At 33.7% G+C, this 20,259-nt stretch overlaps 1 protein-coding gene across 5 annotated transcripts in view; it reads right to left on the bottom strand.

The window, feature by feature from the left end:
- Nucleotides 1-5,024: 5,024 nt before the first annotated feature.
- Nucleotides 5,025-20,259, bottom strand: part of RERGL (RERG like) — a 160,068-nt gene continuing 144,833 nt past the window's right edge. For all 5 annotated transcript variants that reach the window (XM_082421095.1, XM_082421096.1, XM_082421099.1 and 2 more), the window contains 5 exons: nucleotides 13,969-14,463; nucleotides 12,809-12,865; nucleotides 8,672-8,745; nucleotides 8,038-8,186; nucleotides 5,025-5,764 (listed from right to left, as the gene is read on the bottom strand). In XM_082421095.1, coding sequence (XP_082277221.1) covers nucleotides 5,482-5,764; nucleotides 8,038-8,186; nucleotides 8,672-8,745; nucleotides 12,809-12,865; nucleotides 13,969-14,020 — 615 coding nt within the window. In that variant the 5' untranslated portion in view covers nucleotides 14,021-14,463 and the 3' untranslated portion in view covers nucleotides 5,025-5,481. The remainder of the gene's footprint in view (nucleotides 5,765-8,037; nucleotides 8,187-8,671; nucleotides 8,746-12,808; nucleotides 12,866-13,968; nucleotides 14,464-20,259) is intronic.

Genomic DNA, 20,259 nt, shown 5'->3' with positions numbered 1-20,259 from the left:
CTTATAGATGAATTCAGTTTGTTTAAATATATTTAATAAAAGAACATCATTAGAGAGATACAGAGATAGATATATAGTATAGATATACAGTATATCTATATACACTACACCATATGTGTGTATTAGTTTTAAGTCTACCAACAAATATGTTCATCTTCAAAAAGATGTTATTAAGAAAACAATAAATATTAATTCAGAATGACCAAATTCCAAAATTTTTAAACTATTTTTGAGCAGGTTTTGCTCAAAACCTCTCCTGTTGTGGAGAACAATATGAGTAAAATATAGACTTCTTTTACGTCAGGCTTCAAAATCTTCTGATAAATGTCAACCAACTGGTTATTTTTTTACAATTATTGTTTGAATGAATTAAACTTTCTGTCCCCAACTCAACACCACAATTTTAACCCCAAATATGTCTGTGTGTAGAAATAACCCCAAATTTTGCAAACCTAAATAATTTCTTACCTTGAAAGTAAATTTATATCTGGAAAAAATATCAGTTTAATTTAATATGTGTTTTGAAATGTTTTCATGTATCTAGTTGTTTAATACTCATTTTAAAAACTGAGTTGACTAAACAACTAAAACTGAGTTGTTAAATACTCAGTCTTATAAGATGGTCTAAAAACTACAGAGGTAACGCATGGTCATACTTCCACATAATGGGGCAAATAATTCCATATCTTACTCTTCTTCAATTTTCTGTTTTTTCCTAATTCTTTATGTCTTAGTTGTTCCAGGATTACTAAAATGTTGGTCAAATTTCACATTGCAACTGATACTTTTCATTTGCTAATTCCCTCCTTACAGGAACTAATAGTTCCATTATTAAAAATAAACAAATTATATCTCTATCCAAAATAAACAAAAATAATGTTTGGTGGTTTATACATTTGAATATTATGATGAACTTCTTCTTTGCTTTGAAATAATATGTTGTCACTAAGAAGTATATTCCCAATTTATAGTGTCTTTTTTTTTTTCCCTTGGGAATTTAAAATACTTTAAATAATTTGGGCTTTGCCTGATTCCCCCAGAAGTGTAGAGTATGACTGATAACTGCCTTTAGAATCCCTAATAGCTAAATTACAATTATTATGCAAAGTCCTACAACAGACAGTTATATGGATTGTTAAATGACTTTGCCTTTTTTGCAAACTATAATCATTTTCCTTTATTAGCTGAAGGATTTTATAATTTAAGGAAAATGAAAAACCTATAAGTCACACTTTCAAAGAAGGAACATGGATATTGCAAACATTAAATTCCCCCATAAAAATGTTAAGGCATCATTAAACTAGGTTCAGATTAATACAATTCAGTCAACTCTAGATAGATATCTCCCATAATAAGCTGAAACAATACCTAGTGATCTAAGATGTAAAATATTTTACTACAGCCAATTTATAAGCCTATAAAACATATAGGTATCATTCAACTTCTTTATTAATAGTGCATGCCTTGTATTAAATCAAAACCGTTTAAAGGCCCCTCCCCTTTGACATTCCCTTCCTCAGCTGTTGCCCCTCATCATGTGTTATCTCACTGAAGCTCATCCAGAGTGAATGACAGCATCTTTTTTTACTAGAAGCAGCACAGGCAATTCCCAGTCTAGTGTTACAGCTTAACTATCTTTGAGATTTAGACACACTTGCTACCTTCAACCTACAACATTCTATGGCCTTATGTTGATGTATTTGTTTCTCTACTGTAAGTAGATGTGGTTTCTCTCATTTTGGAAAACTGCAATTTATTATTTTTAGGTTTTTGCAAGTTGCTTTACACGTGAATTATATTCACAAGAAAACTGATACTGGGAGAACTTTATGTTGTAGACAATTCTTTTGCATCTGGAAGATCTTTTTCACCCTGTTTTTGCCCAATAAGAAAGCCAAACATTTCATATTGGCTGAGTTACTGGGGGTTTTAATGAGTTATCGGTTCTGGTTATCTATTGCCACATAACAGCCTTCCCCTAACAAAACAAGGATATATACTGGGATCACAATTCTGTAAGTGGGGATAACTCATCCCTGCTCTACTTGGCATCGGCTAGAGTAGTCCAAGGTTAGAGGCTGAAATCACCTGAAGATTAGCTTGTCTGTTTGTTGGTTGTTTAGTCACTAACCCCATGTGGTATCTCTGGCCTAGTGCCTTCAGGGCAGCCAGGTTGATCCATGTTGATTCTGAACAATGCAGAGTCCCAGGAAGAGATGGGAGCTCGAGCTCTTTCCAACCTGGTCTCATGAGTCCTTCCCATTACTTCCACCTCATTCCGTGTGTTAAAAGAGAGTCAACAAGGATGAACCATAATCAAGGGGAGGGGAATCCGACTCAACATTTTAATGGGAGAAGTATCAAAAAATGTGTGGACATGTTTTATAACTGTCACATTATAAAAGGGGAAATTAACCCAGGACTTTTAAATATCACTATGAAAAATAATCAGTGGTTCATTTCTAAAGTTGCCTCACAGAAACTATTTTTAAAATAAAAATTCTTTTTTTAATGTAAAACAATTTTTTCAGCTTTAACGAGGTATAATTGACAAATTTTCAATTTATTTAAAGTGTACAACATAATGATTTTGTATATGTATAGAGTGTGAAATGATTACCACAATTAAGTTAACTAACACATCTATCACCTCACATAGTTATCTTTTTTTTTCTTTTTGGTGAGAAAGCTTGTTCTTATTCCTTTGTTCCATAGACTCCTTATAACAAGATGTGTCATCTCAGATCATCTTGCTAAAAAATCAGGGTATAATAAAGAAAAAAATTTTAATATATACAAATATGAGTAGTATACTTACCAGAGAAATTTTGAACTCTGACTCATCACAGATACATATGCTATGAAATTAAGATTAAGCTATGATTAAGATTAAGATTAAATCATAGATTAAGCTATAAAAGAATTTTCATACCATTTTGACAGTAGAGTTCTTCCATATAACATGGATAAATATGTTATTTTTAATGCAAAATCATCCCAAAAGAATCTTTCTTTAACTAGGAAAAGAATTTTAAAGAATGAAGACCAAAACTCTAAGATTATTCAGGCAAATAATAAGAACAAAATAAAACCAAAAAATGATTAAAGTATAAATGCTTAAGCTGATATATATGTACATATACATATACTTATATAGTCAAGATTAATATTATAAAAGATTAATAAAATCCCTATAAATAGTTGATCAAAAAACTATATAACTGAATTTACTAGAATAACTACACAATAAAAGTTTATTTCTCATTTACAAGCAATCTAATCTGAATATTCCTAGTTGGTAAGAAGCACTCCTCACTTAAGCTTGATGTGTTAGTGCCAGGCAAAAGAAGACTGGGCCTCATTACAGTTCTGCCCAGAGGTAACCATGAAGCTCATCGGTAAAAGGAAATTATCCCATTTGCCAAAGCTTCAAGAAGTACACTTTGTTGTGTACCTCATAAGTCAAGAAAGGTATAATGTGGTAGAGAGTCCTAGGCTGTGATCAGTGGTTTCGCCAGTTGGTCAGAGGTATCTGTAAAGAGGTAAGACTGGAAGAACAGTGCCAAGAAGGACTGGAGAATAAGCATGTGAATGGATCTCTCAGAGAGGGCATCATATTTACAGATCTTTATGTATCACTTTAATGCCAACCGGAAAGCATCCACCAATGAGAAGTCACTTTACAACCAAATGGACAAGATGAACTGCCCTACAGATAACCTGCCTTTTTTCTTGACTACCTTTGTGCTTATATGTAATGGACCCATGATAACAGTGGCCTTGGTGGCAGGGATGGGAGCAATGCTTGAGCCCACAATATGGACTTTGTCTCAATATAGCCTCTAAGTTTCCAACCAGCCAGCATCAGAAATGGAGCTTCTACCCTGGATATGGCACTATTTCTCTGGGGGCTGAGTGAGTGGGTGAACAGGTTACGAGGTTAAACAGGCATCAGGTTAAATGCTGGCATCCAGATTCTGCTGTCCCAGGAGTCTATCATCTGTCTTAGTATCGAGGAGCGCAATTCAGTGGAAGCATCCCGACTGTCAACTCTGACCCATGGAGCACAGTCACTAGGAAGCTTGTCAAAGTTGTCTTTGCCTCCTCACCATGGCTTTCCTCACTTCCTTAGTAAAGGAAGCTCCTCTGAATCGTCCCAGAGAACACAGTCAGATGGTGGGTTCTTGGGTCCAACCTACCATAGCAATTCTAACTCCCCCATCTTCATGAACATTCTGGACTATTTTGTATACTACCACACAAAGTTCCCTTACTTTCACTCCTTTTACTCTAGTGCATCATCCAGGTTAGATTTCCACAGAACAAAAAAAGCTAAATGTTGGATCGTGACTCACAATGAACAAGACCATGTCGATGACTTAATTCTCTCCTGCCCAGACTAATAGTCTGTGTCACCCTCCCTGACTCCAGTCTACCACCCTCTACTCAAGATCTTCTACGTGGTCCCCAGGTTAGTGCTGACACATGTTAACCAAGTGTGCATGCAGCATTGCATGTACGCCAGGTTAACTTCTCCAAAATCTAACCTTACTTATCAGCGATTTGGCTGAAGTGAGGCGTAGGGCTGCAACTTGAAACGCAGCAGGTGACAAGCTCATCAAGGACAGCAGAAGGGATGCTGCAGTCCAGGAGGTGGACAGTTGACTTCTGAAGGAAATTGTACCCAACGTAATCTGAGAAGGCCCAAAATGTTTGTATCTAATACAATATTTCTTTCAGGACAATAAGGCCTTCAAGGTTATATATTTACCAACCAGTTTTTACTTTTTTCTTTTCCTATGAGGTATGGATTTCTAAATGAACTTAAAAAAAACCCTAATTTTTTAATCTAAAAAGTATCTTAGTTGTATAAGTTAATTTCTCTATGATAATTGCCCTTGTTTGCTTAGCATACAATAAGGAAAGGCAGACGTTTTCATCATCAGACCAACTGTAAACTATGTACTTACAGGTAAGGAATTTAACTTCTTAAGGCCTTAGTTGTAAGTAAAATTTATGTAATATCAAATAATTCACTGGTTTATTATAAAGATACTTTCAAAAATAAATCCATGCATTTCAATTAAATAGATCATGAATTTCACAAATTAATAAGTTAAGCCCTATAATATATTAACTATATGAATATAACTATATATTTCATTAAAAAGATATATATAAAATAAAGGTAAATTGAGCCCTGTGGAATGGTAATTTAATAAAATTATATAGTAATCCACCAATAGGTTATACTCATATTATTCTGCGTAATAAAGAAAAGGTTAAGTGTGAAGCAAAATGTACAAGATACAAACAACTAAGAAGGCAAACTATATATTTGAAAACACAGTTGTGGTTCATGGTCAATTATTTCATATCTCTAAGAGAATTTTTTAATTGCATACAAAGGGTAAATTTAATTACTATACAAATGTTTGAAACTCTCTGATATAATAAAAATCCCTTAGGATCACATGTCAATTAAACAGATTTCCTTCTCTTTCCAAATACATTATTGATCAGTTTGGCCATGGATTTAGATCCACTGGGTCTTCTCTTTTCTTTGAGTTTGAAGTTTGTCAGGATGCCCTTGATAATTCTGATAAACATCACTTCCACCTCCAGAGACTGCTCTGCTGCAGACAGTTCACAGAATTGGCACCGGTTATCCAGTGCCAGTTTTTGCCCTTCTTCCCAGCCAACCTCTCGCACATGACAGAGATCTTGCTTGTTACCCACCAAAAGCACAGCTGATTCCACAGCTCTGAAACACAGACACACAATTCTTTGGCAGGACTGTTTTAACAACTCTTTTTTTTTTTTATTAAGTAGGTTTATATCAAAAAGAATTATGGACCAAAAAAAAGAATACTGTGTGTGTATGTGTGTTATTTGTGGTCATGTGTGTGTGTATCTCATTTACTTATAAAAATTATTTTAGATAAAACGTGTAAATGACACAGAAGCAAGAAGGCTCTTAAAGCATAACATTTGAAGTGGTACAAACCTATTCCCAGAATTATGGCTCTGTTTACTAACAAGACATAATTGTAACATTTTCCACTTTCAATTCCCTTATATGTTTAAAAAAAAAAAAAAGGTAAAATAGTCCTCGTCACACAGAATGCTCACAGAGGTTAAATGAAGATGTGTATAAAAATCTAGCCCAGTGCCAGGCAATAAAATAGGCTTACTAAGTATTATCTTTCATTTCTTTATCAACTGAAAGAGAAGGACTAACTAATGCCTCTTTACTAATTCAATATTTGTTGCTGTTTGTTAATATTCATTATAGCATACTTTAAAGAAAATTTTACAGTCTCGTGACCCTGTACAATTTTTCTGTTTATTGAAGAAGTATATTGCTTTGGTAAGGTAATGTCTGGCAAATATCAGTATAATCTCCTCGGTTACAATGTAACATTCCTAAAGCAGAGTTTCATTTGAAGAATACAGTAAGGCTACTAGGTCTTAAATGGCATGGAACTCTGCCAAGATATCTCCTATAGGGAAGAAATGGGAAAATGAAAACAGTCTTCAGGCTGGTTTCATTCACATGACAGTGTGAGCCGTAAGGGAAAAAGCACTGTATGTGTTGGATTTTGAGGGCACTAAGAGTATCTTTTTCTATAGAGTTCAGAAAATTATTGTGAAGAATTAATGGGGAAGAATAAATGAAATATTTTGAAGGGTGAATCACAAATATCAGATGTAATTTTATAAAACAATGCCATAATTTTGCTTTTTATCTACAAATAAGAGACTCTAGTTTACCTAGAGATTGAGAACTGGAAAAACTCAAAAATTATTTGGTCAATACATTAAAAAGTTTGCCTGAAAAATGTCAAATGTAGGAATTTTTAAAATATACATATTTTTTGCCTATTCGTGAGTGACTCTTTTGATTTGTAAGAATAGAAAGTAATTGTAATTACTTTCCCTTACCTAAGTTATGGTGCTTAAATATAAGGCATTTAACACTTGAAACAATGGAGGTCCCTCAAAATCAGTAATATTATAGGAAATCAGAGCCATGAGGTACCTTAGTAAAATCACATTCTTTTCTCCTACCGTGTTTCTATCAGTTTTACAGTCAGAAAAAGGAGGTCTAGAGATTAAAGGGTTTACCCAAGGTCAATCAGATATAAACAAGAATTTAGATCAAATGACTCTAGGGAAATATAACTTATCAATTATTATCTGATGATTTATTGATAGTAGGCATTTAAAATAGATATAAAAAGCACAGGTACCAATTTTCAGGAATAATATTGTGCTTTTTTGCTTCTCAGATTAGAATGCTATTTTAGATTTTAAGGGCAAATCTGGTTAAGAGCACAAAGAATCCCTTATACCAGCAGGTTAAACAAAAATAAATATTTTAAATGGAAAGGCTAAAACAATAAAAAAAAAGGAAAACTAAAATGGGAAATTCATAGGTTTACATTTATATCTACTAATGCAAAATTAGTTTAAGGCACAGTTATGTTTTCCTTCATAGTCACTTGTGTCAAGACATTAACAATCCGGAGTCGTTGATCAGCTCTTTGTTTTAGGAGGTGAAATGGAGAAAAAGGTATTCTCATACTTAGAATCTGTAACAGTTTGATTATTCAGTCTATTTTGCTTTGATTGACTGAACAGCTCAATGACTAGGAATTGGATGCCAAGTGTAATAAATCTGGATTTATTTAGTATCCTTCACATTTTTGTGGGCATGAAAAAGAAAGGTGGAAAGGGAACTATCTTGTGTACAGAGGACCATTATTTTGCAAGTGAATGGCATGTTAACAATAGAAGCTGTCTTGTAAAATAGCCATTTACTCGGGGCAAGTAACTGTTTATGTCAGCCAGGATATAAAGTATTCTCATCTTATTCCTTTTACTACATGTGTAACTCCTGTGGAATGGAAGGTGGATTGTTCAGGGCTGTTAAATTTTGTAATTGGAAGCCTGTATTAAACTCTTCCTAATGATGCTTACAGCTCTATGATGATTTATTAAAAAGAAAGGAGAGAGGAAAGAAAAATACCTCACCTTTTACAATGACTAGTCTGTGGCTCCCGAATTCTGTAGATTAGTGCTTTTGCAAAAGCAAACGAAGACCTGTCACTGATGTCATACACAATAACAAACCCATCTGCCCAATGCAGCTCACTTGTGAGGGAAAATTTTGCTTTCTGTGGCTGAAAATAAACCAAGCACATTGAAAGTGGTGGGATCTGATCCCTGTATTTTACCCGTTAGACGGTTAATTAATGGAGACCCATTTCACCTGGAAGAGAATTCCGTAAGCCAAATACTGATATTTTCTAAAATGTAGTCTCTGTTTCTTTTTTATCATCCTCTTTCTTTAAACAAAACTGATTAAATTTTTAAAAATAAAGAACTATAATAAAGTTATATGCATCTCATTTGATATCTTTTTTCTAAAAAAACTCTTTCTGAAAATTTGATAAGCCCTAATAATTGCATTTAAAATCAATATCCACATATATGTTTGAAAAGAGATGATATTTTCTATCCTTATTAGTAAATGGAATATGTATTGATTTTTCGTACTAGATTTAAATCAGTAAAAAAAAAAACCAGTATTGATAAGATTTAGCTAAAAAGATTTGAGGGATATCTTCTTCAAATCATGATTGAAAACATATTTTGTTTTACTTACCTGAGAACAAGAGTCGTATATTTCTAGATTCAATTGCTTCCCTTCCAAATACAAATGCTTTTTATAGATAGATTCTGAAAAATATGCATATACTCATTGTCAGTATGGAAATCCTCCAGAATTTAAAAAATGCCCTTATATTTGGATCACAGTCCTGCAAAGTCAACCAGCCATATTTTAGTTGAGTACTACAGTAGCTTTTCTTTATTGCTAGTGGTCAAAAAAACATATATTCGCTAATGTATATTTCTTACAAATGAACTTTACCACTATATCTATTCACCTACATGTTTTTCTGCCTATGTACTTATCTTCCATTCTATTACTATGGATGAATTATCTGTGTTTCTAAGGCCAGTCCATTCACTATGAACTAGTTACTATTTCCTCTGACCTGCTGAAAGACATGGCTCCAACAATTCTACCTCTCTCTTCTGCACCATAAAATTTTCCTCTTTATTATATCATTACTAGCAGCTGAATTTCTCCTAACTTAACAACCCTTTGGATCCCAACTATTGCTCTATTTCTCTGCTGGCTTTTTGGTAAATATCTATACTCCCTGTGTCCAAATTCTCTCCTTCCATGACCTTCAAATTATTACAGTCAGGCTTTAACTCCAATTACTTGACTAAAACTGTTCTTATCAGGGTTATGGTTTTAGATTCAGTGGAAAGTTCTTGATCTTACCTGCCCTGTCAGTAATATTAGTATAGTTGATCACACCTACCTCCTCAAAATGTTTCTTTCACATGGCTTTCAAGGCAACATACTCTCCTGGGTTTTTTCTTTATTCCATATTGCTTTGTATTAATCTTTTTTATTTGTCCCACAATATCTTCTCTCACTCCAACTGTGATTCCAGTTTATGGATTTCTTCTCTATCTACACTCACTCCCTTGCTAATCTCATCCAGTCAGAGTCTTTATGTAGCAATTATTGCTGATAAACCCATTTCTGTAGTCTGGACCCCTTCCCTGGACTCTAGGCATCTACCACCACTGGGTGCCTCCAATTAGATACCTGATAGACATCTCAACCTTAACATGCTTAAAATGGAACCTCTGATCTCCCCGCAAAGACTGCATATCCCACAAGTTTCCATTTCATTAAATGACATATCCATAACTAGTCTCGCGAGTTAAAAGCCTCAAGGGCATCCCTGATTCTTTCTTTCTCTTACATCCTATATTTATTCTATTAAAAATTCCTGTTTACTCTATCTTCAAAGAATATTTTGAATTTGTCTGCCTCTCATCACCTCCTTTGCTCACACTCTGGTCCAAGCCATCATTACTTTTGCCTGTATTATTAGAAAACCTCCTAACTCAGATCTTTGCTTTATTCCTCCCCTAACTGCCTTCTTGCTCTCAGTTTATTCTCAATCCAGGAGCAAAAACCAATTTGCAGCCAGATCATGTCACTTGCCTGATCAAATCTCTCCAATGGCTCCATATCTCATTTGGATAAACCTAAGCTTTTAAAATGCCTGAGAATTTCCCTAGTTATCTAGTCTCCCATTACCCCTAGGATCTCAGTAGACCTCTTTGGCTATTGTCTCTCACATTCCTCCACTGAAGCTACACAGTCCTCCATACCATTCCTCACATTTTTCAGAAAGTTCCTTCCTCTGAACTTCGGCAACTGTTTCTTCTACCTGGAATGTAATTGCCCAAATATCTTCATGGCTCAGTTTTTATCACCTGCAGGTCTGTTGAAACGTCTCCATCTTAGCCAGGTCTACCCTGACTACCCTATTTTAAATGACCACACACCACTCCCCTATGCTTTCTTTTCCTTCATAACATTTATCACCATAAGACATTATATATATATATGTAGATGTATATATATGTATAGATATAGATAGATAAATGTACTTTTAATTAGCTGACTCTTCCCTCCAGATTGTAAATCTTATGAAGGCTCGGATATTTGTTCATTACTATAGCCTCTCTACCTAGAAGAGTACCCGCCACATGACAGGTATTCAATAAATATTTGTTGAATGAACGAAGGACTTCATTTCCCTAACTGTCCCTCCAGTGTTTTAATACAAGACCTACTTCTCTCCAAAATTGCATACTGACACAAAATCATGACCCATTCTGGCAAATACTCTGTAACCTGTGGTTAGCAAAATGTAGCAGACATTTGGGAAAGCCGACTTCAGGAGGTTAGGGATGAATTTTAAAATCCTTCTAGGTTACATTTAATGAAATTTGTTAGTGTTTCATTAAATCTTAAAATGTCTTCAGACAGTTTATTCTAAACTTTATAAGCTTACTACTGTGAACCATATACTTTCCTTCTAAGACATTTTAAAATACTCACTCTCAAAACTCAAAAACTGCCAGCAGGGGTCACCAGCTCTTAACTTTTTAGAATTTTATTATTTTCCCCTTCTAGCCCTCATTTACAAATAGGGTCATTTTTTTGCTAATTAATCCTCATGTGGTGGTGAACTTTTGTTCATTTGGTTGTCTTTGAGAATGTCTCTAGGTCTTATATTTTTAATATAGATGTAACAGCCAGAAATGTGTACACTTCATTTGCTTATTTATCTATTGATATACTTATATATCTATTGATATATCTTATAAAAGATTAAGGTGATGTTTTTATTTTGTTGTTGCTGTTACTGATTTTTGTGTGTGTTCTTTTATTTATGTTTTGTTTTATAGTTTTAGAACATTTTCTCATGCCTGACTCCTAGTTTGTGTGTTACCTTTTTTGACTGAGGCTGTTGACCTGAGAAATGAAACAATTAGAATTTCTCTTCCTATATATTTCTTCTTTCTATAATCAGTTTTCAAGTGCTTGCCCTAAAACATTTACAATGGCATACGGACTGAAATACTATGGGCTACACGTAGGAAACAATGCAATACTTTAAAGTTATTTTCTAAAATACTCTAATAATGCTATATCATAAATGAATGCTAAAGATTTTTGTTGTTTATTTCTCATAAAAACACTTCCAATCATAACTTCTTCTTACTCTAAATCAGTATTATTGAACAAAAGAATAATTTCCCTTTCTCCCAATTCTCATATTTCTTAAAATCTTCGTTCTTATTAAAAAAAACCCACAAAACCTTTCCTCACCACACCTTCAGTCAGGTAAGATACTAGTAGCATTATGTAGATTAATTGCTGAGCCAAAAATATATTCAAACCTCTGGCAAAATTCCCCACTTGTTATTAATTCCCCACTGTGGCATTTCCCATATGTCATGCTAATTCTGATCAAAATAACAGAAATTTATAGTAGAGTTAGTGAAATGATCCTAAGATTATATCAAGGTGCCCTGGCATCTGTTTTAGAATTTCTCTGAAACTTACATAAGCAACCTAGCTAATTATGATATGATCTTTAATCATAGCATAATTTTCCAGTTATTGTCACATGGTTTTGCAATAAAAATAAGCATTTATTTTGTAGTTACTTGTGCTTTTATAATTAATTTGTCTTTATTTTTCAACAGATGTTGCTTTAATTTCAAATTGTTTCGTAGCTTACAAAAATATCCACACTCACGTGCTCTGCAACACTTGGTACAGGCAGCAGGTCCCAGTTGTAATGTTTTTCTGGTTCTAGACTGAAACCAACTGGATTTCTAATCCATTTTATTTAACATCAAATTGGATAACTTTTTATCATAAAAGAACAATTAATTCAATTACTTATTTGGGCTTTTCTAACCAGAAGCCATGAATAAATAAATTGCTTAAAAGTGCAAAAATGGGAGACTTCCCTGATGGTGCAGTGGTTAAGAATCCTCCTGCCAATGCAGGGGACACGGGTTCAAGCCCTGGTCCGGGAAGATCCCACATGCCGCAGAGCAACTAAGCCTGTGCGCCACAACTACTGAAGCCTGCACGCCTAGAGCACATGTTCTGCAACAAGAGAAGCCACTGCAATGAGAAGCCCGTGCACTGCAACGAAGTGTAGCTCCCGCTCACGGCAGCTAGAGAAAGCCCACGCGCAGCAACGAAGACCCAACGCAGCCAAAAATAAATAAATAAATTTATTCTTTAAAAAGTGCAAAAATGGAAGATTCTATTAGAATGTTTCTCTGATATTAATTATAATGCTGAAGTTTTAAGGTGAAAAAGTCTAAAGTAGTGACTTACCAAAATTAGAAGCATATTCTCCAATAAATCGCTTGGTAAGAAACCTTACTGTAAGGGCTGCAAAACAAAACAAGCTGGATTTGGGGTCTTATCTGTTTTAGGATACAAATAATTTAGTAATGTACATAAGCATCTAGCATCTCAGCTCAAAATTTACTAAGTATTAATAAAGACCTTAAAACTTTACTAAATTCTGGTCTAAGAATTTCCACTGTACAGCCATAAAAATTAGGAGGCTACAAAGAAAGTGATCTCCGTGTGCTGCCCACTCAAATCACTGCATAAGTAATTTACGAATGCAAAGACACGTAAGACAACTCACCTTTGTAACAGAGACAGATTTCTCATTAAATATGAGATGCAAGAACTATAACATCTCTATATTTTCTTTATAAAATTAATTGTGGCTCCATGGTGCTGCATGCTAATAGTGGCCAGGACGGTATCAAGCATTTGCAATTGTTTAAGAAAATAGGGACTTCAAAATCCAGGAAACAGAGGAACGACCTCTAGTGTTGGTTTATCTTATTGCAGCTCCTGGGTCTGGCCCGTTGTTAAGATTCATTAGGCTACAGTGGTTCTATTGGTGGCATGCTTAGTACCATCATAATGTGACCAAAAACAAAACAAAAGAAAACAAAAACATAGCTTCCAAAGTCTGGGCACTTCTTGCTCATTTCTGGGCATTTAAAAAGCCATGCCCCTCCAAAGTTTTTCTCACTTTGATAATGTGAAAAAATGGCATTTAAAAAATAATTCATAGGTCTTCACGCATCTCTCTCCACCCTTAGTCTCAGGGCAGCAGAATCTATTCAAGGGCATTGTTTGGCCACTGGTAGGTGTGGAGGCAGGTGTGCTGGAGTGAGAAGTAGGTGGGATAGTGATGGGAGGGATTTCCTGTTATTCCAATGAATTTCAAACATCAGTAGAACAAGATACAAATTAATACTTCAAACAGTTATATTCCTCAACCTGTATATAAATTTTACATACAGGTAATTGCATTACTTGCTTATAAAATGAAAACTCCTACTTAAAAGTAATATACAGTTATATCGTTTATCTACATATAATATGTTATAATGTAATACATATCATGTCAATATATTTCTCACTCTTTATGTACTCTACATCATGCCACAGAAAACAACACCACTTACCAGATTTGCCCGTTCCTTCACCACCCAAGACAGCAAGTTTCACATCATTCATCTTGCTTTTCTGCTCCTTCTTGGTCCGTCCTGACTTCTGGAGATATACTGACTTGAGCCAAGCATATGTTTTCCAAAATCCTTTTTATTATTGCTGCTCTCGTATCCCTAAGGTCAACTCCACCCCATACTCCTACCATCCAATAATAACTTTAAAAATATTTTCCTAGAGTAGTTTTGAACATGTCTCATAAAAAAACAGTGGGCTTACTATTTAGACACAAAGGTTTACTAAGCCAATAGTTAAGAGTTTAACAGAAGCGTAGCTCCTCATCTTCTACTTTCATGTACCTGGAATCTACCTTCTCCTAGAACCTAGAAAGATGATCTCTCTTCATTAAGAAAGTTTTTAGAGGATGGGTAAACATTCCTGTAAATTTCCTTTGAGTGGATCAGTTTTGCTTTTTCTATTAATACCTGAGGCTACATCTTCTTGGGTTTCTCCTGTGAAAGACAAGGGGGAATAAGTTAATTCAATCATGAAAAGAAATGAGAGAAGGGAGAGGATGGCTCTCTTGGATGGATTAGTTTAGTGTTGAGAGCAATGCATGTGAATATCCAGCCCATGTTTCTGTGTCATTTGAGGCTCTCAAGGAGAAATGTGGGAACCCCAGAGTTTCACCTTTCCAATGTCTTCCTTAAAAAGTAACTTTTCTCTTTCTTTTTAAAAAAGTGTTATACCAATAGACAACAGTAAGATTTCTGGAAAAAACAATAAAGCAATCAGCCTCATGTTGTTTAAATAGCACTAAACAGGAACATGTCATGTTTCCTTACACAGTACTTTTTTAAAAGAAAAGAACATTTGGAAGGGGTGTTCTGACATAATTCACTCCTGCTATGAAATAAAAAGGCAAATTTGATATGCATAATTATCACTCTCTTATACTTCTTTTCATCAATTGTCCCTGCTACTCCAAGTCCCCAAATTATTTTCTTCCCTTTCTTTCTCCCCATTTGTATATGTATAAATTTGAAAGTTGAGAAAAGAGTACAACAAAAAAATAGAAGAATTCTACTTTTGTGGACTACATTTTAAGACCGAGGCAAAGAAGTTTCATTTCCAGGTTGGGTCTATCACAGAAATACATGCTTCTTAAAAATGCATTTATTTAACAAATATTGATTAATTGCCACTCTCTGTTAAAGCTATATTTGGTTTAATTAAATAGGTCAACAATTAAATAATGAATTTTCTGACCTGATGGAGTCTACAGTCTACCAAGAGAAAAATGGAAACAGAATTACAATGAATATTATCATTGCTAAAATGGGGCTCTGATCAAGAGCTGGAGAAAGCAGATCAGTAGATAGAAAGGTCTTCAAAAAGTAGGTAAAGTTTGAAACATGATCAGGACCTACAGAGAGAGGAAGGAAAAAGTGATTGGGGAAGGAAAAGAGGAAGGAAAAAGTGACTGGGGAGATGTGTCTGCTCTAAAAGAAGAAACAGACTCTAAAGAAAAAAAGGCAAGAGAGAGTATATCAGTTTGTGGGATCAACAAGGTAACATCCGAATAACTTAGATTTTTTCCTTTTATTACAAATTACAAAAAATTTTAAAATAAGCTATGTTTTCTCTTTAATCCATGCCACTGTATTAAAAGTAACAGAGTGGTTTTTTTTAAGGAAGTTTAACAGTTGATTTAGTACACTATGGAATTAAATGTTTTTCTTCTTTTTGGAGAAATCCTATTCTTGTCTTCCTAAGAAACTTCTGATTGATGTCTTTAGGAAGTTTAGTATATATACTGATAGGAAGGAAGAACTTCATTTCATGACATGCATGACATTGAAAACAACATATGAAGGGTTGTTATCAAGACACCTTCATTCTTCCATCATAGCCTCTTCCTCCTTACGTCCATTGGTATCCCAAAGTAAATCTAGTTAAGAAAGCAGCCTGGGGCTAGAATAGAGTGAAGTTATAAACCTGAACAAAGAGAATATAGTAATGCACATACTTTTCTAAGAAACAGAGTGCCAATACATATATATTCTTTCGACCTCATGTAAAGGGTGCTAAAAAGTTAATATTCTGATAGACACATTATTATACCACCTAGAATTTTCTCACATCTCCCTAAAGAAACATCCATTCACAACCAAAGCAAAATCATTTATTACTTTATTCATTTACTGAATGAACAAAAATTTATTGTGTCTACCATGGGCTTGGCACTAATCTTCACTGCTAAAAACATATCAATAAACAAAGTATTCATAGCTTCTGGTCATAGGAGATGGACATGTAACACTAAAAAAAAAAAAAACAACTAGTTACGTATCGGTATTCATGAATGTTATAGTTTTATCTGTTTAGTTTTGTTTCTCTGAGGTCAGATTAACCAGCCCTTCTCAGCTAATCTCATTTCCCTATAGTTTCTGTTAGAGTAGATGCATAATTTCCATCAAAAGCTTCAGATTCACAAGAGCGGAGTGATTCAAACAAATACTTAAGGAGAAAGAGTATCTTTGTTCCATTATCCTGTTCCAGATCTTGAAAAGATGAAATACTTCCCAACTTATTTTCTGTGTCTATTATAAACCTAAACCAGACATAAATGGTATACACACACAGAGAGAGAACAAAGAAATAACCAATGTCATTTATGAATATAGAGCCCAGGTCCTATGAATATGAGCAAATCAAATCCAGAAACGTATTTAAAGAGCCAAGCATCATGAGCTAGTAGAATTTATTCTAAAAATGTCAAATTGGTTGAACATTAGGACGCTTGGTAGACTATTTTAATACATTACCAAGATAAAGGAGAAAAACTATATGTCTCATATGCTCCCAAAAGCATTTCATGAAATTTAACAGCTACTTAAAAAAAAAAAAAAAAAAAAACTTTTGTAATCTAAAAATAGGGGATTTCTTAATGTGATTAAGGTTATAATTTTTACAAATCCAAATATCAAAAAAATGCCTATAGACTTATCGCTCCTAATTTTCCTCTAAAAAGAGGATATTGTCTGTTACTTTTTAGCATGGAACTGGTAGTCCTATCAAACACAGTGAGGAAATAGCACATATGAAAAAGAGGAGACAAAATGATTATTATCTACAAATGATAGTTTTCTATAGCTATATTATCTGCATTATTAGCATGCATTAAAACCATTCAGTAAGGTGGACAGATAAAAAATACCATAACAAAAGCAATAATTCCAAACAGTAAAACAAGCAGCTAACACGTGTTTAACACAGTATAATAACAGGCAATTTTTAAAAATGTTTTCCAGGTATACAATATTTAATCCTCTGAGAAACTTCATGAAGTAGGTGTCATTAATAACTTCTAACATGATAGAAATACAGTCCTTTTCACAAAGGAAGAAGAGGGGGAAAAGGATGCAAAGAAGAATAAAGCTAAAAGGGAATGTATAACATCTATATGATAAATTCTCTAATCCTTTACTGAAGATTATAAAACAAGCTTTGAATATGTGGACAAACATGACTAGAAAGACTCAATGTTGTAATTACTGCCAAATTAATCTGCAAGCAAAATGTAAAGACAATTAAAATCCCAACAAAGATTGTTTAATTCAATGTGGACAGCCTGTTTTGGAAAAGAAAATATGCAAGAATAATTGAGAAATTAAGGTAAAATAGTGAGAAAATATCTCTTATGAGCCAAATCATACCAAAAAATAATTAAATGCTACTTTATTAGAACTGGATTGATATGCTCATTAATAGAATAGATATTTAAGTATAGAAATTGAGTACATAGAAGTTAATTTTATTATAAATATAAAGTTTTTAATATGTGCTATCATTAAATTGCATTGATACTATCAGAAAAAGTCACTGAATAATAAGTTATGCTTGTACCTCACATGCAGAAAATGAATTATGAATATTAAAAACCTTAGCATGAAAAACTGGAAAAGGGTCAAATTGACATATATATGGGAATCTTCCAAATAATCTCGAGGAGGGTAAAGTCTTCCTAGGCAAAAAAACGAATCCAAAGACAAAGGAAAAATACATATAGAAAAAAATAATCCAGTGACTTTTCATAATTGAACTTTAAGTGTCGGTTATGTTAGTCCCATGGGATTATTTACCAAAGTGAGTGCATTTGTAGATTTATTAATAGCACAATAAGTATCTACATACAAATGGATCATTTTTAATCAGAATGGAGGTACTCATCTCACCTCTAATTATAATGCAAGTTACTGAAGGAATTAAAGTTCTAGCAGAAACAAATGTTTTTAAGATGGAATTACTTCTGGATACTTTTATGTGCTAATATGGAAATTCATCATGGAAGAGTAGTGGATTTTTTTAAGAAGAAGAAAATGCTATTCTAATCTCACAAAACACATGTTTTCAAACAGCTAACAGATTTAAACTGCAATGAGGTGTACGAACATTTGCACATTATAGTGGGGTTAGGTAAGGAATCTAAAGGGAAAATTTTACAGAAAAAACAACAACAACATTTGATTGCTAAGCTCTGTTTTTTTTCTGTTCTCAAAGCACTTTTTGCAATTCATCATGGCACGAATAGCACAGGTAACATTCCCAGTCAGAGATCAGAAGCAATTTCTCTGCAATCACAAATCCTCCAAAACCTCTTCCAAAGAAAGTATTCAAATCGAGACATTTACTCTAATAACCAAATGATGAAGATATTGCAATAGTGGCTACAATACAAAACTTCCATTAATATGAAAAGTAGTTACTATGAAGATGAGTGCTTTCTTGTTTGCTAGTATTGTAATAAAATACTTCATACATTAAATTCAATTTACAGAAAAAGATAAAGTTTGATAACTTTTGTAGTAGAATTTGTAACTGGACATAATCCTCATCATAATAAAATTCACCTTTATGAACTAGTATTGTTCTATGTTACAATAAACATTTATGTATTAATATATTCATAGCATATGATTTTTTTCTCTATGATAAGTGTGTGTGTGTGTAAATTGCAACTGAACAAGGTAAAGATGTTTATATCATCCCCAAGCAATTTAAAAACTCAGTTGACATCATTAATAGAATTGACCTATGACACTCATGCCTTTATCATTCTAAATCACTTTTAGAACAAGGTTTGAAAGATAATCTTTCACTAGGGTATCAAATTCTAAAGAAATGTTTTATTCAATATGTAATGTTAGTAATTAACTAAATTACATGGGCTTTTTTGGCAAAAGAAAAATGATGAATACTTCACCAATTTTCAAGGGTTTTCAAAGCATATGTGAGACTAAATAATTGAATGGCTTTGCTAGTTTTTCTCAGCATGTATACTTTAATTGCAATTATCTTTTGAAGGTAATGATTCAGTATTTATTTTACTCTTTTAAATTATTCTTGAGGTGTTTATTGTTTCATAAGGTTTAGTTTCCCGCTACATTTATAATAGTTAAAACATGATAGCTAACAGTAATTACGACTCAGCTAGTCACCCTCTTTGTCTCCTCTACAAATTTATGTCATCTTTCCACAGACACGAGAAATCTTTGAAGCTACTTTAGTTCTCCTCAAAAGTCATAAGTAGGCTAAAATTTTAGTTAGCTCTTTCTTAATCACTTGAAGTTGGCCAGTAGATACAAAAGCGTGGTCTTCAAAAACAGTCTTCCTTCTGTAACACAGCTGCTGCAACAGGAAGCCTGATTGAGTGCACATTCTGCAGAAATAATGAGTTTAAAAAGCTGAGCAAGGCAGATGTGAGAAAAATGTCGTTCATATTTTCTCAACTCTTTCATTACCCTTTAGAAATAAATATTCCAAAATTAAAATTAAATTTTCAGAATTAAGATTGCTGTGTTACCATAACATCTTACGGAAAAACCCAAACGAACTTTTCGGCCAAACTAATATATGTATACGTGTGTGTATACACACACACACATATCTATCTATCTATCTATCTATCATCTATCTGTCTATATCAGACCCTATTGTCTCTGCTCCTCTAGAATATTCTAATAAAACTTCCAAGAAGAAATTTTATTCTAATAGTATACTTTGAGTTGTAATTTGCTCAGGGTGACACAAGGAGTAAGTATTGAAGCCAGGTTGGCACAAAGCCTGCAGTCTTTCCACTATAACACCCTGCCACCCACCACAGATCTCCCCTTTCCCTGCCCCTTTGCTCTTATGTGAAGCAGACTCTTCCCTCTCTGATATTTTTTGCAAAATTCTGATCACCTATGCTTTAGCTTCAATGACGTTATTCTAACAGGTTTATGATACATGTTTACATTTGGCTT

Source organism: Balaenoptera physalus (assembly GCF_965194825.1).
Source record: "Balaenoptera physalus genome assembly, chromosome: 13".
NCBI classification, from domain to species: Eukaryota; Metazoa; Chordata; class Mammalia; order Artiodactyla; family Balaenopteridae; genus Balaenoptera; species Balaenoptera physalus.
This window is presented reverse-complemented; position numbering and strand designations above follow the sequence as displayed.